Source organism: Stegostoma tigrinum, chromosome 4 (genome assembly GCF_030684315.1).
Source record: "Stegostoma tigrinum isolate sSteTig4 chromosome 4, sSteTig4.hap1, whole genome shotgun sequence".
Lineage (NCBI taxonomy): Eukaryota > Metazoa > Chordata > Chondrichthyes > Orectolobiformes > Stegostomatidae > Stegostoma > Stegostoma tigrinum.
This window is the reverse complement of record NC_081357.1, coordinates 100,497,352-100,521,321: the sequence shown is the minus strand read 5'-3', so window position 1 is coordinate 100,521,321 and position 23,970 is coordinate 100,497,352. Positions and strand designations below refer to the sequence as shown.

General features: G+C 38.7%; 1 protein-coding gene across 1 annotated transcript in view; it reads left to right on the top strand.

Annotated features, from left to right (window-relative positions):
* Positions 1 to 23,970, top strand: part of mlip (muscular LMNA-interacting protein) — a 155,540-nt gene that overhangs the window by 50,545 nt on the left and 81,025 nt on the right. Inside the window, 3 exon segments of the mRNA XM_059645705.1 lie at positions 11,124 to 11,243; positions 12,628 to 12,858; positions 16,965 to 17,018. Coding sequence (XP_059501688.1) covers positions 11,124 to 11,243; positions 12,628 to 12,858; positions 16,965 to 17,018 — 405 coding nt within the window.

Genomic DNA, 23,970 nt, shown 5'->3' with positions numbered 1-23,970 from the left:
CTACTTTCAGTTTTTATTGGGCCACTATTCCTCCTGACCATCTGTTTTTTCTTTATGTAACCATAAAATTTCTTCTCATTGATTTTGATGCCCCTGGCAAGTTTCCTTTCATAATCCCTTTTGGTAGCTCTTTGAATTTGCTTTGTGGCCCTTTGGTCCTTGAATCATTACCTTTTGGGAAATGTGTACTTTTTTTTGCATTTTTGTAAGCTTTCTTTCTGTTCTTTTCATGCCTTTTCTCTATTAGTTGTCCATGGCTACTTTTTTCTCTGATGTAGAGTTCCCTCTCCAGTGTATAACCTGTTTTGTATAATGTTAAATGCTTCGTCCATTGTTCTTAGTTGTTTAATCCATTAGCAGATTCTCGAAATTTACTGTGGACGGTTTGTCTTACCTCATTAAAGTTTGTGTTACCCAAATCAAAACTCTAGTTGCCGATTTGCTTTCAAGCATTACGTTGAACTTGAGCTTGTTATGATCACTAATTGATAAATATTCAGGCACAGTTATGTTACTAATTAAATCTGGCTCACTACTGAATTTGATATTGCTTGTTCCCTTGTTACATCCAGGGCATATGGAACTATTGTAATATCCCAGGCACACTCCACAAATTCATGACTTTTTTGACAGATGTTCGCCTTCCTTCCCCAATCTAAGTTAAAATTATAATTCCCATTAGCACTGCTCTGGCTGTGCTACACACTTGACTAATTTCTGTACTTATACAGCCTAGTTCTTCAGAGTTGCTAGCAGGGCTCTGTACACAACACCTATTGCAGCTTTAGATCCTTTACTAGTCCTCAGTTCAACTTAGATGGTCTCCACTGAATGCTCTCCCCTCATTATATGCTCCCTCATGATTGAAGTAATGTTATTTCCAATCAATGAGGCTGCTCCACCTCCTCTGTCATATCCCCTGTCTACTCTTTATACCTTACAACATGGTGTACTTAGTTCCCACTCAACTATCCTGCAGCCATGTTTCAGTAGTGGCTAATATATCATAATCTCCAGTTTGAATTTGTGTGTGAAGTTCATTGAATTTCTTATGCTCCATTCATTTGTATATAGAACTCTGATTTGGGCCATATGCTGCAACCTGTCTTTCAGTACTGATGTTTTATTCACCTGTTCATTATTTCTGCCTTCAGGTTTAATCAATTCTCTTCTTATAGTCTTGCCATTGCCTGCCATACCTGAAGTAGGATTCCTGGCTGTTTCTTCACTTTCTATCATGTTACTTTATTTTGAAATTTTATTTATTTTAAAACTATATTGACTTTCCCCAACCTTTCCTCTGCATTTGCTAATTTAAAGTCCTTGTGACCATCCTATTAAGCTTTTTCACTATGGCATTGATCCTAGTTATGGTCTTCTCCATCGAATGCCAGTATCCTGTCAAACAATTTGAGATGTCCCTTTCTTTGCATCAGACAGACACACCATGTAAGACTCAATCTTGCTCAGAAGATGTTGTCTGTGACCCCAATTATAGAATCCTCTACCATTGCCACTTTTATTTTTGCTCCTCTGCTTGAATGACCTCCTGTACCACAAGTGCAGTTGCCCATCCTTGCAACAGCCACTTTCCTCAAAGAAATATCTGATACCTGTTTGATAAGGGTCAAGAGCTAAGGCTCCTCCATTTCTAAATTCTGCATTCCTTTACCTGCCTCACTTGTCTTTCTCTCTCCCCTGCTCCTGGTAAGTATGTAGGTCTTAAACCTTGGCTGCAGTTTTTATTTCCAGCTCAGTTTTGGTATCCTTCCCTGCTGGCTTCTCTTTTTCCTGATGCTCCAAATTCATTAACACCTTCCTTTGATATTAAATAGCAGAAGCAAAGAGACCTTAGAGTGTCAGTTCATAGCTCCTCGAAAGCAGAGTTTCAGGTAGATAGGATAGTGAAGAAGGCGTTCAGTATGCTTGCCTTCATTGGTCAATGCACTGAGTAAAGGAGTTGGGAGGTTATGTTACGGCTATACAGGACATTGGTTAGGCCACTTTTGGAATACAGCTTTCAATTCTAGTCTCCCTTCTAAAGGAAGGACGTTGTGAAACTTGAAAGAATTCAGAAAAGATTCATAAGGATGTTTGCCAGGGTTGGAGGGTTTGAGCTATAGGGAAAGACTGAACAGGCTAGGGCTATTTTCTTTGGAGCATTGGAGGCTGAGGGGTGGCCTTATAGAGGTTTATAGAATTGTGAGGGTCGTGGAGAAGGTGAATCGACAGGGTCTTTTCCCCGGAGTCCAAAACTAGAGGGCATAGATGTGAGGTGAGAGGAGAAAGATTTAAAAGTGCCCACTGGGACAACTTTTTGACACAGAAGGTTGCACATGTATGCCAGAGGAAGTGGTGGCGGCTGATACAGTTACATTTAAGAAGCATCTGGATGCGTAAATGATTAGGAAGGGTTTAGAAGGATATGGGCTGGATGCTGGCAAATGGGACCAGATTTATTTAGGCTGTTTGGTTGACATGAATGAGTTGGACTGAAGAGTCTGTTTCCATGCTGTACATCTCAATGATACTAATAAGAGATGAGAGACTTTTCACCAAACTCCAATTACACTCCAATGAAACAAAACAGCAATGAACGAGGTCCCCTTTGTGGCCCCAAGTCAAAGGTTTATGTAACTGAATTAAATCAGTTGCTTAATTAACTGAATACCCATAAATTCATATTTTAAAACTGTAATTAAACTGCATTTAATCAAAAGAACAACTGTTCTTATTTTCTAATTAAACTGTTCAGAGGAGCAGGTGAGTCATAAACGTGGGTTTCCTGTCCATGGGTAGGGACACCACCAGTGTGCCACAATGGGACCACAAAAGAACAATTAGTAGTAGTTGCTAAAATTAAAGAACAGACCTCACTTTAGATTGAAATAAGCTTTTATATTGAATTATTCCATAAACCATACCCCTTTAAACTCTGTTTCACCAAACTCCAGTTCCATACTAATGCAATAAAGCAGAACTCCAGTGCAGACTTGCACTACGTGGCTGGTGTTTTTACTCTGCGAAGTGGTTGCATATTGCCTTCTGCCTTTGCGCCTTTGTCCTGCAGAACAACAACCACATTGTATTATCCTTAAAGAACTCAACATTTCCCTAGATCTGGAACATGGATTTCCAGTAGCCGCATCTGGATACACCTCCATGGTCACCCCCAAACACCGGAAGTGTGTCCATCTTCCCATGTTGCATAGGAGGAGCATTCTCCTACCAGAACTCCATCAACAAACACATTAAAGCTGGACCCGATATACAAACCACTGAAAAACTGAACTAGAAGCCAATCACTCCAGCAAACTGAACCATATAAATAACAAATGTGACAGAACACCAGTGCTTCACTGGAGGCACGTTGATGATGTTACCTAGTGATGATGAAATGTCTGCAATCAAATATACTCGCTTGGCGAGCAAGTCTGTAACCTCTTCCACCACCTCATACACCAGCTACAAATCTTCTTAAAAACTTCATATGTTTCCTAAAGTTGAATGAAATTCGACCTACAAGGAAAGCTACCATACCATTTATCATCAAATGACCTGGCAGAGTGAGCACTCCAAACTTTTAAGACAGGCTTGAAGAAGCAGCCTATAGCTTTGCTGGATACCAAACTGTCTCGATTCCTATTTGGTTATAGGATCACTTCGCATGCACTACAGGGATAGAAGATCCTGCACCAGGTTAAATCTGATCTTCCCGACTTCCAATTAACCAAACAGCTAGCTCTTTTATCTGTTGTAGCACAAGAACTAATGCTAATCAGTTCAATGAATTAGGAAAAAAATCTGACACAATCTACTGCCTGAGGTGATTTGTTACCAATTTGAGTAGATCAGTGATAGTCTGATCTGCTGCACACTCCAGTTTTCCCTCTGGCATCAGAGGTCTCCCATATGGTGGAAATCCACCTGAGAGCCCTGTTTATGTGGGAAATTACCTCAGCTGATGGTTAGAAAATATTCATTTTGTCATTGTCTACAAGACCCTAAGATACATGATAAATTGTATTAAAAGCCTCATTTTCTTGTTTAAACTTAAAAATGAATTTTGCTGCTGCCAATTGCATGATACATGTTAATTACACTTCTAGGATGGAACTAATGAGCATAGACTTTGCAGCCCACAATCATCGAAAGTTCAGCAGACACAATGTTCTGACGAAGAGGAGCTTTGGAACCTCATTGTACCTGAATTGGCACTAACAGCTCACTGTTAATCGTAAAAAATTGAACAATGATCATAACTGGAGACAAATAAACTCCTCATCAAATTGAAATTTGATGCATTGCGTAGCAGCCTCTTGACCAACACCCACAATAGTCTCTGGAGAGGTTAACTGCGGTTTTTAGACACAATTGCTTCAGTTTAATAAGGATTAAGTTATTCTTATCACTGTCTGCTCAGAATCTAAGGCCTGCTATAGCATCACAGCTAAATTCGGGTTAAGCCTGCTGAAATGTTACCTTCATAGAAGTCTTAATTCTGAAAGAAATATTTTATGCATATGAAAGGTGAATTAATCTCATATTGTTATGACTCCAGTCACTACAAGGGAGCTACGCGCCCTTGTAGCTATTCACATTCCTGTGGAAAAGAATATCCATAGGGCAGTGACACTGAACACTTTCTGGACTCTGGCAGTTAATGTTCAAGTCTTTGATTTTTAAGTAATTCTTATTTGCAGTTTCTTTTCATTTTGTTTATATGTGCATGTACGCATTTTTGTATTATGACAACCATCCCCCAGTTTTGAAAGTGTTTTACACCTAAAGATTTTGCTACGGGTCATTTTAAAATAAATGTCATAAGCAGATGATTTGGGGGATTGCACTGCAATCTATTTAAAAAAGGAAAATAAATCGTAAAACTTCATGAACACCTTGGCTTACAGACTAAGCAGAGAAAAAATGAATTCAATTTATTTTTCCCCTGACAGTAACACATTTCTTTTTTAAATCAAATAACATAAATTGCTTCGTTTGATCTACACTTCAGCAAACCACATGTGGCTATAAGCCTTCAAATGCAATCATCAACACAATCTTTGCTGCAAAATTGATGAATATTGGCTCCAGGCTGTGCAATGGAAACCTTCAGAAAATTTCAGGGATTCTTTCAAAATATGTGTTTAATTTGTGGATTGTAGATTAAGTGATTGTGAAACTCATGAATTTGTCTGTGGGAAAATTATCAATGATAGTTAAAGTTCTTGCAATACTAAAAGAAAACAATCAACAAAAGTTTGAGAGGTTTTAGGAACTGCAGATGCTGGAGAATCTGAGATAACAAGGTGTAGAGCTGGATGAACACAGGAGGCCAAGCCGCATCAGAGGAGCAGGAAACTGACATTTTGGGCCTAGACCCTGAGAAGTAATCTACCTGTCTTAAAATTTAAATAAACCTTGGCACTTAATTATCACCTATTATTAACTGGTGAATTCTCCACGCCAATGCTTGTGCCAAGCAGACTCTACTTTCCAGCTAATCAGGGTTCTGCTCTCATTCAGTTCAATGTTGTTTTCCCTTTGGCATTGCTTGCTAATCACCTTAATCGGTGCAAGACGGAAATATTTATTTTTCAGCACTGTTTGAGTTTTCTGTTGATTACGTGCCATAAGGCATTTAATGACTAACACAAATCTTTCTGGTGTCAAATACATTTTCCGTGTTCAAACAACTTGTTTGTTCTCCCTCTCAGTTTTAAAAGCTTCCTAAGAGCTTCCTATTTCAGTGTGTCTTTGATTTACGCACAAGTGCTTCATTAAACTTCATTCATTGATTCTAGCCTCTTTCTGTAGGAAGTACTCGATAATGTCATTTGGCATGGAGAGCAATGTGTAAATGAAAATTGGTACTTTTCAGCTCATAGAATAGTGCAAATTTTATAACCTAATGGATTTTATAGAAAGGATTTAGCTGAGGAGTGAGTTTTTACTAATTTAGCTAAAAGTATACAAAAGGTAAAATGTAAACTTGTTCAATTATGAGCATTAAAAAAGGGAGGGAGAGGTTCAAATAAGTAAAGGGCATTTTAAGACTATGATCAGAAAATTCTTATTTGTAGGAATCAACATACCAAAGGAACCGAACTTACCAAATAATTACAATGATAAATTTCATGGATAAGATTTTACTTCCATTATAACTCTTACTTTAGCAATTAAACCAAAATCAGCATATTGAGTCATTGAGTGCTACAGCACAGAGATAGGCCCTTCAGCCCAAATGGGTCCATGCTGACCAAAACGTCCACCGAAGCTAACCCCATTTCCCTGCATTTGGCCCATGTCCTTCTAACCTTTCCTAGCCATGTATTTGTCCAAATGCCTTTTAAATGTTGTTAATGTACCCACCTCAACCACTTCTGCTGGCACCACTTATGCATACCACCCTCTGTCCAAAAAAAGTTGCCTCAGGTTCCCATGTATGCTTCCCCCTCTTACCTTAAACTGATGCCCTCTAGTCCTTCATTCCCCAACCCTGGGAAAAAGACTGTGTGCATTCACCCTATCCATGCCTTTTGTGATCTTATACACTTCTATAAGATTGCTCCTCAGTCTCCTACGCTCTAAAGAAAAACGTTCTAGCTTGTCCAACCTTTCCCTATCACTCAGTCCCTTGAATCCTGGCAACATTCTTGTAAATTTCTTCTGCACCCTTTCATATATTAAGCATGAGTTAATAAAAAATAGAAGGCAGTATAAACTGCACGTTAGATAATAGATACAAACAGAGATAAACATCTCGGATTTTTTGGATTGTCCACTTGACAGATTTGGCATAAATCGCAGTCATAAAGTCCTTCAAATCTGTAAACTTCGACAAGGATGTTGCCAGGAATGGATGGTTTTCATTGTAAGAAGAGGCTGGATAGGCTGTAGCATTTGTCCACTGGCACGTAGGAGGTTGAGGGGTGACTATTACAGAGGTTTATAAAACCATGAGAGGTACAGATAAGGTGAATGGCAGATGTCTTTTCTTTACAATCAGGGATTTCAAGATGGGGGAATATTTTTAAGGCTTGGAGAGAAAGATTTTAAAAATGACAAAGGTAATTCTTTTTGCACAGGGAGTGGTTCAAATGAAAGTTCAGAGGATGTGGTGGATGTGAGTATAGTTACGATGTTTAAAATACTTTTGGATGGGTACGTGAATAAGAAATGTTTGGAGGGATATGAGTCACGTGAACGCAGGTGGGGCTAGTTTAGTTTGGGATAATGGCGGCACAAACCTGTTGGTCTGAAGGGTCTGTTTCTGTGATGTATGACTGTATGACTCTAGCTAGAATTTGAACTCCTTTTCTTCAAGGTTTTAACCTCAGATTATCATCTGGCAGCAGCTATGAACTATCCCAAGTTACACAGATATGACTTTTGTCAAAATGGCATATTTTGGAACCTCCTCAGTTTTGCTCATGATAGATTGATGGCAACTGAATACATTGTATGGCTGTGCTGATAAATTTATTCCTCTGAAGTAACTGATGCCGTGACACTTACCTTGACTTCCTTATCCCGGCTTTGAGATCCAGCTTTCACGTTCCTTCAGCCTGCTTGCTGTGTACTAGTGAATCATTTGAGCTCTGATGACTGTCTTTCGTATCTGGTTTGAAGCAGCATCAAATTCAATTTTCATTTTAGTTTCCCTAGAAACTTGAAGGGCCAGTTTCTGTATTAATTGGAGTCCTGTCCAAAAAGCACAACTTTGAAATTGGAATGCATCCATCTCATAGATTATTTGACTAGTCATCTGTTCAAACAACACTTAGGCACAGTCCCCCACTAGTTGTTAAAACTGCAAATGCTATCACAGCAGAAAGAAATGACCAATATGTGGCATGGACTCCCAACTAAGATTTCCTTTATTTGCTTTTTGGTGTGGGTGATACTGAGAAAGCAGCATTGTTGTCACCCATCTCTGCTTTCCCTAAGAGCACAAAGGGGCTTACTGTATAGTGCAAAACTGCAACAACCAAATTTCAAACTGAATAGAGACTTAGGTTTTGCTTTCTTTGAGGACCCTATCAAACAATTAGAGTTTCGACAATAATACAGCAAATTTCTTCTTCATTTGTAGGGTGTTAACTTACAACATGCAAGTTAAATTTGATAGCTGCAATGAAATAGGTATGGGCATTACATTGTGCAGTGAAAATGCTTCCATTGATTGCTCTGCAGTCAAGATGCCATCTTCATGCTGTCTGTTCATTGCCATATTTCAACATCTTACCAACATCTCCATTCCAATAATAGTGGGTGATTCAGAAGTGTTTAATTGCCCTTGCTGCCTAATGTTATTTAAAGCTCATCTACATTCTTAAAAAGGATGTGCATTGTAGTGGCTGAAATAATTCTGGAAATTTTGCTCCGGAAAAAGTAGCAATGGATGGCCATAGCAGAGAGAGAACACATTGAGTTTTTGGATGCTAGACTGGAGCTTCAGAAAGAAGAGGAAGAAAGACGTCCTGTATCCTGTGTAGGTCAGAGGCTATCTATCGCTCATCTACTGACAACATCTAAAATTATGTCTAAGAATATCTAAGACTAACATGTGTAAAGTCTGCCTCAGCCCAAGCTCTTTGCATTGCTTTAAGTTTTACTCAAATTCTTCATCATGCGTACACTGGCAGCTATTCAGGCCTGACCACATCATCCAAACATATTGCACAGTGCTCACTCTCACTTCACACTTCCAGGAGACGGTGACCTACAACAGGAGAGAGCAGAAATGAATGAGGGACAGGGAGAGGGACAGGGACCAAACTGCATATTTCAACTGAGGAAGTGTCACCGGACCCAAAACATTGACTCTTTTTTTCTCCTCCACAGATGCTGCCAGACCTGCTGAGCTTTTCCAGCAACTTTGTTTTTGTTCCTGATATACAACATCCGCAGTTCTTTTGGTTCGTATTGCATATTTCAACTCCCTGGGGAAAGAAGTATTAGCCATTAAGGGAAGGGTCATTACTGACCTGCCGGTCTCAGTTGGCTTGATGACTAGTTTGCAGTGCAGACTGATACCAATAGCATTGTTTAATTCTGGGTCCAATGAGGTTGCCATGAGGTAACCTTCTCAACCCCTCCCCTCACCTGAACTGTGGTGACCCTCAGGTTAAACCATCACCAGTTGTATTTCTCTGTAATGAGAAATCACTCCTATGGTCTGGTAGAATTGTGATCACTTTATTTTTACAGTTATTTTATTGAGATGTTAAGACTGAAGGGATTGATGTTAAGGGTGTCAACATATCTTATCCTCCTTTTCCCGTTGTGCAAAGCCTCTTCTGATTCACAGGCTGGAGATGGATTTCAAATGAACTTCATAATTTCTCCCCATTGCAACCCACCCTCAACTGTTTTTCTCCATTTAATTGGAAGTTGTTCAGGCAATGATTGAAGAGGAAAAACAAATGAGGATGACTACATTGCCATTCTATTTCACAGTAGCAGCCACCAGCTCAGATACTAAGCAAGCTTGTCATGTGGAAGATAGCACAGGGATTAATCGACATGTGATGAGACCAGACACAGCTTAGCTGCAGCGAGTTTGGAGGGCAGGGAGCAAGCATAAGCTTGCCAAAGGGAGAGGTCTCATATGGGATATGCTGTGGAGAATTCAGATGAAAAATTTAATGGGTTCATATTGAGACATGTTATGTCAGCCGTGACTCTATTAGTACCAGTCTTGAGTCAAAGACTCCAGATTCAAGATTCTCCATGAACCTAAGTACAAAACTTGACACCGATACTCCAGTGCTGCACTGAGTGATTGCTGGGCATAGATCCCATGGATCTATTTTGAAGAAAAACAGGGGATCTTATCCCTAGTGTGCTGACTCCTGTTTATTTCTCAATGAACATTACAAAAACAGATTATCTGTTTATTAACACATTACTCTTTGTCAGGGGTTAATGTGTGCATTTGGCTGCTTTGTTTCTGATTTTATAACAGCAATACTCTACTTCATGGCTGCTCTGCATTTTGAGTCATCATATAAATACCAGTCTTTCTTTCTTCCTTTCATTTAAAATAGAGCCATGAGGTTATTCAGCTTGTCATTAGATCATGACTGTTCTTCTACCATGCTGCTATATTTTCACATTATCTGCATATCCCTGGATGTCTTTGTAATTTAAAAAAAATTATCAATTTGTGACCTGAACGTATTTGATAACCAAGATCTTGTAGCTGTATTGCAGATCTCAAGTGTATTATGCAATACTGTACTCTAGTCCATTAAACTTCACATCTGAATCCTCTATAGTATTTCCCCAGTGTGACCTCCCTTTGGCAAGCTTATGCTTGTTTCCCCTGCCATCCAGCCTTTCTGCAGCTAAGGTGTGCCAGGTCTCATCGCATGTTGATCAATCCCTGTGCTATCCTTAGCATGACGTGCTTGGTCAGTATTTGAGATAACAAGGTGTAGAGCTGGATGAACACAGCAGGCCAAGTAGCATCTAGACCAAAACGTCAGCCTTCCTGCTCCTAAGATGCTGCTTGGCCTGCTGTGTTCGTCCAGCTCCATACCTTGTTATCTCAGATTCTCCAGCATCTGCAGTTCCTATTATGTCTGATACAGTATGTGAGCTGGTGCCTGCCAGACTGAAGTAAAAACAGGAAGTGTTAAACAAGTTCAGATTTTGCAGGATCAGTGGAGAGAGAAAAAGAATTAACATTTTGTGTACAGTATGTCTCTTCTTTAGGACTATTGTGGCTTGAAGCATTTTCTCTGTTTCTTTTTCTAAAGACTTACCACCTTCTGCCTGAAGAAATTTCCCTCACACTTCCTTCCTCTTTCTTCCTCTCGACATCTTCTATTCCTCTTTCATTAATGTATGTGATTATTTACTAGATATTTATTTTAACAGATGATTATGCAGTTATTTTCTATCCTACTTGTATTAAATGATAGTTAATTCCTCTGTTAACATACTTTAATAGAACAAAGAATTAAATCTGCTAATAGTTTTTACACGAGTATGCCATGGCATAATTCTAAGGCCCTTGAGATAATTTGTGTAATTAATAATACTATTGACTATTGTGTGAACAGGACACTCCCATATTAAATCTGCATTATTTTTCTTTCACCTTTTGAGTCCAGACGAGACCTGGTGTGATTCGTCCAATTACTATTGTTCAGAAGGTGCCTGCAGTTTCAAAGATGAAAGAGAACAATCACAACCCATTCAGAAAACACCCTGAAGAATATGGTGATACTGAGGTATGCAACTTAAAAAGCTGAGGCTGGAATAAGTTGCACTGAACCATCAAATATTCTCTTTGTTATGATCACGAATTATCCTTTAAAGACATGCAATGTGAGTGAAATTTTGTCTGCTTGCTGTTTTATCTTATTCATATATACCTTCACCTAACTTTCTGTTTTATAATGTTTTGAACCTAACTAAAGCAGACAGTTAAAATGTGAATTTGTAATTGACGCTGCTGTTCACTGAAAAGTGATATTTTGAACTCAGTCATATGTGTTGTGCTATACCATTAGTAGCAATTTTTTTCATTTCATTTCCTATCTTAAAGTTAGTGTTTTAAATCTGAGGTAGTAATATCTGTATCTTCTATTTTATGGCACCGGTTTTATATAATATTCTGTACCAAAACTAAAATGCTTAGCACTGTCAGGAAAAGTACATAAATTGCGGCCAAGTGTGCAGTGTATTACAATGTGACTGGTGGCAAATTGATATGGATTTCAACTACTATTATAATCAAAAATTATGATGTATAACATTAGCATTGCAATACTGCTACTCTCTAAGAGTAAAATTTCTCTAGTAATCATTATGCAGCTTGTGTGGCAACGGCATTTTCAATGAAGTTTCATGCACTTTGAGGACAGTTTAGTGAAAAATCATTGGGTTAGGGTTAGGGTGAGGGTGATGTGTTATGCCTGAAAGGTAGTAAACTGAAAACAAAACTTGTCATTTAAAAATGGTTTTGGTTAATTTGACCTTTAACTATTTCCCCAAATTATCCAGGTAGACAAACAGGATGCTAGAAAACACAGCAAGCCAGGCTGAGAGTCTCCCCAAGTTATGTGTTGAACAAGTTATCCATTAACCAGTTAACTTAGGTGCAGCTGGGATGAATTAGCTAGCAAATAAAGTTGCTTTCCAAAATTCAGCTCTGATATTAAATATGGCTACAGATGTCTCTTCACTCCTTGGTGTAATGGTTGTACTGTAGAAAAACATTTTTCAATTCAGTTTCACTTTAGCTCAAAACAATTTTCTGCTACATTGTAATCAAACATACTCAATATCCTTTTGTGCACAGTGCCAAATTATGGTCAAATTTTTTGTTGTTTAATTTTCAATTAGAATTACAAAATAGGTCTTTTCTGTTGATTTGTTACTGATATGTGATCTATCTAATAGTCTTTTATAGAATTAAATTCCTGTTGAGAATTTTGAGATATTTTGCCAGAGGTTTTGATTTTAATTTAAAAAAATCTTTTTATATACTTAAACAGACTTTACTCTTGACAAGCTTATGTCCATTAATGTTTTCAGGTGCATTTTTACTGAGTGCAGAAGTTCATTCAAAATGTTGTTCCATCTGTTTTATTATTTGCTCTTCTTCAACAGTGGCTGTGCCCATTATCCACCATCCTAACTTCTGTCTCATATCCCAGTTTGTGCTGCAAAACGTACCAGCCCATGCCGTGCCCTCAAGACATGTCCCAGTCAATTCCACTGTCACTCTCACCTGTCACTTGTCTAACCTCTGGATCACAAATTCGCTTCTCTCCAATTGCCCCATGTAACTACTACATGACCTCTAACCTCTCTCGCAGTTTCCACTCCCTGTACATTAAGGTGAGAAGCTGATTAGTGATGCTTTCTTCTGCTTTGAAGTGTTTTTCTGTTCTGGCTAATTGTTTCACTCAACTGAGTTCATGTTTTGCATGATTGTTATTAAACAAAGAAATAACACGCATTTTTAAAACAAAATCCTATATGAGAAATTGGCATTGCTGGTGATGCCAGTGTTTATTTCCTAATTTGGATGTACATAAGAATATGATGATGAATTGATGTGTTAAATATAAATAAATATCTTGCTAGGCCATTTGAGAAGGCAGTTAAGAGGCAAGCATATTTCTCAGTGAATATGTGCCAGACAAAAGCTACTGTTGTATTCTCTGACTGCATGAACTGTTTAGTTATGTAAATATATTTCATATTTCACAGTCTAGATTTATGAAGACTTACACAATGAAAACAGCATTGCCTTTTCAGTTCTAGTTTCCCCATCAAATAACTGAGAGATTAGTTGGAAATTTATTAAAAGTACATTGTTTGTGATGTGATATTGAAATCATTCCTATCCAGCACAGGGCTTGATTAGAAGGGTGATTTTATTTTCTGTTGGAGGATAAATAAAATTCTTAAAAATAATAAAGGAATTCTGCAGCTACATTGTAAGAAGCAAAAGTGTGTGAACATATCCCACTTCCCACAAACAGATTATAAACAAGTTCCAGAAGTGGGTTATTGGTTGTTTCCTGGTTCGCTCTATTTTCTACAGTCCTGTACTTTCTTCATCACTACTTGCTTAAATCTTTCAAAGCTGAAATTCTTTCTCCCTGTGACAATCTTATGACTTATTTTATAGAGGCAATTTTTTTGACAACACGTGGTCACTACTTCAGTATTTAACTCATACCACAAAGTAAAGTGCCAATCCTTTCGGTGCTTGAAGTCAACTGTTATAAATTGAGGATTGGGCAATCTGAGCCATGAATCTTTAACTAAACAGAATCATAAAACATGGCCAGATGTGAATAGCGAAAACTTACAAGCCACTTTAAACTGCATCACTTTTATCCCATAAATGTATCATTTTGAATTTTATCTTCTATTATGTGCTTGGAAAAATACTGTGATATGATTCTGCAGGGTTAGGTTATCATTTGACTAAAGTGATTCTTCTTCAAGTGTCAGCTTTAAGATTGAAGTTTTGACCGACTCTTCACTGATATCTGCAGTAAGAGAAGGGGTGGGCTGTCACAACAAAACCCAAATCCACTTTCATTTCAGTCTTGCTTTATTTTCTAGTGAGGGCTACTTGATGGGATCTCGGGATCAGTGATATTGAGGCTAACTGGACCATGTTAGAATGGGAGAATCCCTAGAATGTGGAAAGCGATCATTTGGTCTATTGAATCTGCATCAACCCCCTGAACAGCATCCAACCGAGACCCGGTCACCACTCTAACCCCATAATCCTGCTTTCCCCATGACCAATCCACCTAACCTGCACATCCTTTGACTGCGATGGGAAACCGGAGCACCCGTTGGAAACCTATGCAGATATGGGGAGAACATGCAAATTCCACACAGTCACTCATGGCTGGACTCAAACCAGATCCCTGGTGTTTTGAGGTAGCAGTGCTAACTACTGACCAACTGTGCTATCCTGTTAAGTGCTATCTGAGTGAAATCTGTAAATTCAGCACAGATCAAATGTTTGGGTCTTTCTGGCTTGTCTAATGTTATTATTGCCATGCAACATGTTGTTCGTGTATTTCTGTCATCCAACTAGATGAAAGCATGTTTACTGATTCTGTTCTTATCTATCAAATTGCAGAAACAGCTAGAAATTCACTGGCAATAACTCTTTCTGCTCCTGCATTGTTACGTCTGTTGTCCCTCAAGGAAGGATCTTTGCTTGGCCCGCTCCTGTTTCTCATCTATATACTGCTCGATGCCATTGCATGGAGACATGTTATTTCATGTGAATATTGATGACAGCCATCATCTATGCTATCATCTCTCTTGACTCTTCCACTACCTCTAAGTTGTCAGTTTTTTTTAAACCAAAGATCCAACACTGGATAAACAGAACTTATCCCAAAGTTAAATATTTGGCAAATGAAAGCCAATATCTTCAGCCCAAAGTTTTTTTTTCCCCCCCTTGCAGCCGAATCAATCCATCTCCCTGAAAACTTTCTGTGGCTGAATCAGGCTGTTCACTGCCTTCGGTTTTTATTTAACTCAATAGTAAGTTATGGAAAGAAAAATGCAGTTTGGAAATAAGATTTTTTTTTCAGGTACAGAGAAGTCAAAAATAAATTTTTGAGGAAAGGGATGACGAAAACAGATTTGAATGAAAGCGAGCAGTATCTGAGGAGAGAGAACTATTAACACTTCCAACAAACGTAGGGCTGTGTAAATAAGGTTGGGTGTTGGTTTGCGTCTTTTGCTGCCAGCATTGTGCTCTGATTTTGCACGGTATCTATGTATTGCTTCCTGCACACGCCGATGACAGCTCCCACCGTTAGTTCTGTCTGGTCCAAGCAAGTCCTGGATCTAATTCTTGTATTCATTTTGCATCCTTCCAACCAACAGGTTTTCTGTATTTGATAATACGATAATTCTTGAATTTTCAACACTTGGTGATGCATACAGACACGCAATATTTACACACTGGCAGTAAACTCATTGCAGTGGTTTTCATGTTCACTTTAATTAATATATAACATGGAGTAAAATCTATTTTCTGATTGAGTAATCAAATAAACAATAACCTTTCGTGTCACTGCACAAACGTTATGATGTCATAAACCAGATTTTACATCGCGATCACCTTCATTAACCCCTTATCTATGACGTGTAACCTTTTGCTAAGTATGGCATGCCTGTTGTCTAACACTGAATAAATTCCCTTTTGAAAGATACTGTTGAATCTATTTACATCACCATTTCTGACAGTGCATTCCAGACAATTATGACTTGCTGCATAAAAGACATTCTCCTCCTGTTCTTTTGCCAATTAGCTGGTTTCCATATCTTCTAATTGCTGATCCTCCTATCAATAGAATCAGCTTCTTTCTTGTTCACTTTGTTAAAGCTACTTCTGATTGTGAATTTCACTATTGAGTCTCGCCTTCTCCTTTTCTGCTCTAAAGGGACATTAGCTGCTTCTCTACCCTTTTCTTGGATGTAAAATACAGCATCTCTGTTCCCATTCTAGTCAATCTTCTCTGCACCCTTTCTAATTGCCCTCAGTGTCTTCAATTGAAAATGAGAACATAATGCAAATTGACTATCTTTGATATCCAGTTGTTCCCGATGGAAAATGTATATGTGTGTGTGCCAGGTTAATTAGATAATACCAGTGTTTCTCTAAGCACTTCTCTGTGGTCTAACGCTCAACTACTACCAATTTAAAAGTTGCCAAATGGAAAATGTCCAATTGAGCAAAGTATTAGAAGGTCCTTGGTGCAGGTATTGAACTAAGAGAGAAGGAGAAAACTGAAAGTGGATAAAGAAACAAAGGGTCAAGTAATTTTCTCTCCTGGTACCAGGAATTTGTGCCCACTGAAGGTTTCTGCTGTCTCGAGCTGCAAGATATGAGTGAGCACATTTATGTATGGAGTTGGTATGCTTTTGGCATCACTCTGAAATAGCTGTGCATTTTAACTGGGACTGAAAGGTTAAGTACTGCACTCACTCACCTGCTGTGTTCAGCAGAGCAAATGGAAGGAAATTTCTGACCACAGTATCATCCTGCAATCAATGAAATTTTCAGCAATTTGGCTAGCAGCAACTAAAGACAAAACTGCAGGTATAGTTCTTTAAGTAAATGACTCTAACTGTGTAATTCAGCTGAGGATGTATTTTAAGTACTCACAAGATATGACTTACACAGCAGGGCAACTGACTAGAAATTCTGCTCACTTAAGTTGTACATTTTCTGTCTTAATGTGACTAACTCATTTTGGTTTCCCTCAATTAATTGTTCAGATGTTAGAATGTCAGAATTACAAATAAACATAAAGGAATGATTTATTAGAAAAGCCCAGAATAGGCACAAAATATAGCTGACGGTGTGTGTCAATCTGCTGTAGTGTTTGAACAACCAGTTTCAATTCAATACTTACATTTTTATTATCATTCTCCATTTCTATGTTGTGAAGCCACGTCACTCAATAACCACAATCCATGAAAATGAAGCTCTGGGAATCAATGAGGTAAATTAATAATTCTGCACTCAGAAACTTGGCTTTAATAACTTGTTCTGTTTGCCATCCTCAGAATGTTTTCCAATTGTTTTCAAAGCTTCAGTATTTCGTTGTGAAGGATTTAATGTGAAGTGTTCTGATATTGGCTTGGAATTTATGTGAAACTCCACAGATTTTATCAGTGCAATTTGTCCAAAATTGGCCAAATCGACGCACAATCTCATCAGAGATAATGGGAACTGCAGATGCTGGAGAATCCAAGATAACAAAGTGTGGAGCTGGATGAACACAGCAGGCCAAGCAGCATCTCAGGAGCACAAAAGCTGGCGTTTCGGGCCTAGACCCTCCATCAGAGAGGGGAATGGGGAGAGGGTTCTGAAATAAATAGGGAGAGAGGGGGAGATGGACCGAAGTTGGATAGAGGAGAAGATAGGTGGAGAGGAGAGTCCATTGGGGATGATCTGGTTCCGTAAGCAGGTGCTGAGGAAGGTGATGTGGCTCTGGTACCTGGTTTGCTTCAGGACATGGTCGAGCAGAAACGTCAGCTTTTATACTCCTAAGATGCTGCTTGGCCTGTTGTATTCATCCAGTTTCACATTCAATCTCGTATTTGCCATAAATGCTGATTTATTTAACTGGATGTGAGCCACACCCTGATTAAATTAATCGTCTTTTCCTATTTGTGGCCCTTCAAAGAGACTTGTTACTTTATTTTAGGTACAAGGGTACTTCTCAGTTTGGGACATGTTTTGCAGTCAGCCATGAGTACAGCACTTTTTTCCAAGTTTATAAATGACTTGGTCTCGGGTGTAAGAATTCTGAAGTTTGCAGCTGATATAAAACTTTCTGGAGTAACAGATGGTGATGAGGCTTGTTATTGTCTTTAGGATGACAGAATAAAATCGGAAGAAGTGTAACAATGGAGTTCACTGTGGGAAAAGTGTGAAGTGATGCATTTTGATTAATCTAATATGAATAGTTTGTAGACTTGCTCGCTGAGCCGGGGTGTTTGATTGCAAATGTTTCGTAACCCTGCTAAATAACGTTGTCAGCCCACCTCCGGTGGAGTGTTGGTCTTCTGTCCCGTTTGTTATTTATATGCCTCAGTTTGCTGGGGTGGCCGGCATTACTTCCGTTTCTGTTTTTCAGTGGTTAGTTTATTGGGTCCAGTTCAATGTTTTAGTGGATAGAGTTCCGGTTGGAATGCCAGGTCTCCAGCACAAGCCAAACAGAGACATGCCAGGCAATACCTGGAGGTCTGGCATTCCAACCAGAACTCCATCAACAAACACAGTGAACTGGACCTGAAATACAAACCACTGAAAAACAGAACTGTAAGTAATGCCAACCACCCCAGCAAACTGAAGCATATAAATAACAAGCAGGACAGAACACTGATGCTTCACTGGAGGCTCACTGACGATGTTACCTAGCAGGGTGACGAAATGTCTGCAATCAAACACTCTGGCTCAGTGAGCAAGTCTACAACCTCATCCACAACCCAAACTGTAAATCTTCTCAAAAACTTTAAATATGAATGTTATACCATAATACCATACATTACACAGTTTTGCAAAGCATAGATAGTAAAGCAATCTTGGTATCCATAAAGACAAATCCATGAAGGTGTCAGGCCAAGTTGATGAGATGGTTCAGCAAAGTAAATAAGACACTTGAATTTATAAATGGATGTATTGACTTTGCAAAGAATACAGTCTCACCCTCTGTAAATCACTGATTTAGCTTCAAATAGAGTAATGTAACCAATTCTGGGACGATGACAAGCTGAGTGGGTAAACATTGAGTGGATACATGCCAGATACAGTATAATATGAATGTGAGGTTTTCAACTTTAGTAGCAAAAATACGAAGTTTTTTTTGGTAAATTGAGGTGGTGGGACAGCAATATTCAGTATGTGTATCCTGGAGTGTCTGTCACTGCAACAAGTAATACAGAGAACAAACTGTATGTTAGCATTAGTGAGAGGATGAGTGAACAGGAATAAGGATGCCTTGCAGTTATACAGGGCACTAGTGAGACCAGATCTCTGGAATATTATGTGCAATTTTGGTCTCCTTTATTGGAGGAAGGAAGCTCTAATAGTATAGTGAAGGTTTGCCAAACTAATGCTTGGACTGATGTACAATGAATTGAGTTGGACAAGATTGTGTATTCACTCTTCATTAGAAGAGTGAGGGGGATCTCTCAAACCTAAAATTTGAGCATGACTTTACCAGTTAGATGTAGGAGGGTGCTCCCAGTGGTGAGGGAGTTTGGAACCAGGATCATAGTTTAAGGGTAAACCCTTAAGGTAGAATTTGAATGCAGAATACAGGGTTAATGGCAGGATTCTTGGCAGTTTGGAGGAACAGAGGGATCTTGGTGTCCACATCCATAGATCCCTCAAAGTTGTGACCCAAGTTGATTGGGTTGCAAAGAAGGCGTGTGGTGTGTTGGCTTTCCTTGGTAGAGGAATTGAATTTTAGAGCAGTGAGGTTATGCTGCAGCTCTATAAAACTCTGGTTAGACCACACTTGGAATATTGTGTTCAGTTCTGGTCACCTCATTACAGGAAAGATGTGGAAGCTTTAGAAAGACTGTACAGGAGATTTACTAGGCTGCTGCCTGGACTGGAGGGCAGGTCTTATGCGGAAAGGTTGAGGGAGCTAGGGCTTTTTTCATTGGAGCGAAGAAGGATGAGAGGTGACTTGATAGAGGTTTACAAGAAGATGAGAGGCATAGATAGAGTGGATAACCAGAGACTTTTTCCTAGGGTGGAAATGACTATTGCAAGGGAGCATAATTTAAAGGTGACTGGAGGAAGGTATAGGGGAGATGTCAGAGGTAGATTCTTCACACAGTGGTGGGTGTGTGGAATGCACTGCCGGCAGTGGTAGCAGAGTCAGATACTTTAGAGACTTTTAAGCGACTCTTGGATAAGCACATGGAGGATAGATTGATCTTAGTAGGATAATAGTTCGGCACATCATTGGCCAAAGGGTCTGTACTGTGCCGTACTGTTCTCTGTTCTCACACTCCAGAAAGGTGTATAAGCCTTAGAAAGGATATGGAAGAGGTTTACCAAGATGTCACAAGGACGAGGAATTCTTTTTGCTGGAACAGAGAACATTAGGTGGTTACCTAATTCAGGTTGAGGAGATATCAAGTTAGCATGTTGTGACATTCCAAAATACTGTCCAGTTGCATTGTTTCATGGAAAATGTGACATTATTATAAAGATTCATAGTATATTAATATTATTTGAAAGGGTAGATTCTAAAGTGGAAGGGAAATGAATTTTAATTTTTCAGTTCTGTGAAGATCTGATTTTTTTTCCAAAGGTCAGAGCATCATTTTGGACATTGAGTTCAAAGCAACATTTATGCAAAGTCGTCTGGTTTTAGCTAAATGAGCAGTAAACTACTTCAGGAGATACTTGCTAAGGTGTTTGTTGACTAGAGGAGGCTACCAGAGGGGGAGAGAGAGTATCAGAAGTAGGTTCATGTGAGGGGGAGAGGTCTATAATAGCAGAGCTGTTATTACTCGCAGTCTCCAAGCAGTCAGGACTGAGGAAAAGTTCTGAGCAGCTTAGAAATCAGTGAGAACATAGATCTCAAAGCAGAAGGCTGTGAGGGATGTCAGAGGAATGCATTTTACAATTGTGTGTTGGAGGAGTATGGATCAGACCTTCTGGGATCTTGACTGCCAACCGGTGCCTGAGAATGTGCTCTTTATACCTTGGCATGGCAACAGTGAAGGGTTTTGGTGCTACCCTGTTGGATACTTTGAACCCTGCTCATAACCCCATTAGCCAAAGACCACAGGAAGATCCAGGGCAAATGGGATAAAAACACACACTTGGAAGCCATTCTCTCAGTGAAGACTCACAGTAAAGAGTGGTCATAAGACTTGTGGGAGAAAAATGTGCAGCAACCCAAGAAGATCCACCTTGACCTGTGAGACCTACCTTCGTGGAAAAGAGTCAGGCCTTCATTGGTGAGGAAGGAGATTCCAATGGCCCAGCACAAACACGAATCTTTGTAAGCAATATCTTTTCTCAGGCAAATACAGATAGGTAGAGAGTCAGTATTGTGGGAATTTGGGAACTACTCACATAGTGCTTTTAACAAGGAATACGTTGTTAATAAAAATGAGTTGAACTGCAAACTGAATTGTGTCTCAATGTCCACCTCGCCAAAAGAGCACTTAGGTAAAGTGTTTTTAATATATAAAATGGTTGAAATGTCAGAAGTAAGCACAGTATGTTCTTGTCTAACATATAGTTTGTGTTTTTCTTTTGTGTAATAAACTTTTATGTTCTTTATTAAAAGTACATTGACTGCTTCATGTTCAGGTATTGTATTCTGTGGAAAACAGAAATAAAACTGATAGTTTACAAGCCAATTCTCACTCTGAGATCTGACTTGTTCAGTAGTACAATCATCACATGACAGCATTAAGTGATGTGAAGTTCAAGCACTAAAGGTGAATAAAACACACCTAAAACTTAATGCATTTTGTGCCCAGGTTTCTGCAACCCAAAGTGAAAACTGTTGTTCACTGTCTGCATATGGGATTTAATTCTTTACAGTCACGGTATTATAACATTATAATAATTGGCATCGTGAAAGTAAAATATAATTCTTAGGATAAATGTATCCTGGATGGCACGGATAATCAACAGCGATATTCAGTTTTGGTCTAGATTTGAGATTATCCTTAAATCAGCCCCAAAACGCATTTCAATAGGTGTTAAATAACTTCATAGAAATTCTAGGAAAATTACTTTTCTGCTAAAGAGAAGAGAGATTAATTATAGTTGACCTGTGTAGAAGTGCAATCAGCAATATATGAGAGATTTGAGCTTCCTGTTGAAACAGCTTTACTCTGACTTCTACATTCATTGAACTATGCTACATTTTACAATTAAGTAAACACCATCTCTTTTCATTTGCCCTAAATGTGCGACTATCAGTCTGTGAGCTGATGTTGAATACAGTGGGTGATGTTGACATTATAATGGTCTTTTTAAAAATATTTGCTTACTGGATGCAGGTATCACTGGCTGGGCCACCATTTATTATCCATCTTAATTGTCCAGAGAGCAGTTAAGAGACAACCACATTGCTTTGGAGATTTTTAAAAAAAATTCAAATTTTAACCATTGTCATGATAAGATTTGAGCTTTTGTCTCCAGGACATTAACTTGATTTCTGGTCCTGTGGCATTATCACTGTGCCACCACCATGCCTTCTTTCGTTATACTCTTTATAGCTGAACTGCAGCAACCAGATTGCATTCATTATCTCGTGAATTAATCAATTTTTCTCCGATAGAGTTTATTTATGTTTGCCTGAGGCTATAAAAATGAAATTTGCTTTTTTAATGTACTTTATTTTCTTAGCACAGCATTTGGCACTAAAATAATAGTTGCAGATCAAACTGGATTTTTGGAACAATATTGAAACTTAAAATCAGAATTCACCAAACTTGTATCTGTTCACTCTGTATGAAATGTGTACTGTACTTCAATTTTGCTTGTCCCACTGTGAAAACAATTTGAACAAAAGTGCTGTTGAGTAGATTTTTTTTTGTCCTTTGGAGGAACTTTGTGGGCAGCAACCACCCATCAGGACCATAGTGGACTCACAAGATTCTCTATCTTGTAGGGTCTACTAACTTTCATGTCTGAATTCACATTGTGCAGTTCTGATTGAAATAAAATTGAGTTTAGAAACAGTGTGCAGAGCTTGGTAGCTCACATTTATTCACCACCAGATGCAATCTGTGTTGGTGCTAAGCATATTACAGTGAGTCTCAGTGCAGCCAGATTAGGCCATGCAAACAGTAACCATGGTTTTACCAACCAATGGTCTCCAGATTGCACACAATAATGTGCAACTGAAAGAATGGTCTTTTTAAAGGCAGAATAAGTTGTTGGATTGTCAGGTGCAGATTGATTCTGTGCCACAAGCAAGGAATTTTGTCTGTGACCTTGGATTGCTCAAAGTAGAGTTTAAAATTGAGACATCTTTTTGCTCAATGTGAATTATTAGGCAGACTGGATAACTGCACTGTAAACTATTAAGCTTTAGTGAGAGAACAGCATTAATAACATCATGGCAACAAGAAATAAGAGTAAGCCACATGGCGATTTGAGTCAGCTCTGCCATTCAATAAAATCATGATTGATTTGATTTTTGTCCAATCCTGCATATCTTCCATCCCCTTGGTAATTATGAATCTACCAGCCTCTGCCTTAAAAATATTTGAAGATTCTGCATTTCCCCTGACTTTTCAGGAAAAGAATTTCGAGCACTCTATGAGTGGACACAGAATTTTCCAAACAAGAATTATTGGCAGTGGTGGAAAATGTCAGCCCAGTTACAAGTTATTGGTTCCATTTTCCACAACGTGAAGATTTACTATTTGTTTACTTGACTGCTTCACGGCATGTTATATGAATTAAATTTGGTGGAAAAAATATCTGCTTTTGAGTTTTTGCTTTGTCATCAAGTTTTGTGGAAATTATGACTCATTGGTGTGATTTTATGGAATTAGTGCACATAAACAGAAGGTTTTATGTCAGAGGTACCCAAGGACCAAAAAATACAAATTCCTGGGCTTCATGGTGTGAATGTAGCTTCAGTTTCTGCCTATAACTGGTGGGAATAACTCCCCAGTTTGAGTGGGAGCTGGTATTTAACTGACAGACGGCTATCATTAGGAGTTCAATAAAACAGTTTGCAGTTTCCTGGTAAATTGATCAAGGATAGGCAGGTAATAATTGTGGTCATGAAATGAAGTGAATAAGGCCCAGGTCAGGGATGGTCCAAAGTTTCCTTGAAAGGGAAGGCAAATCAAACCTGCTGCTGCTGGTCTTGGAGAAAAGTAAATAATCCTATCTGAGCCTTTTCCATTCCATCTACTCACTTTGGTGTGACTATCCAAACTGAAAAC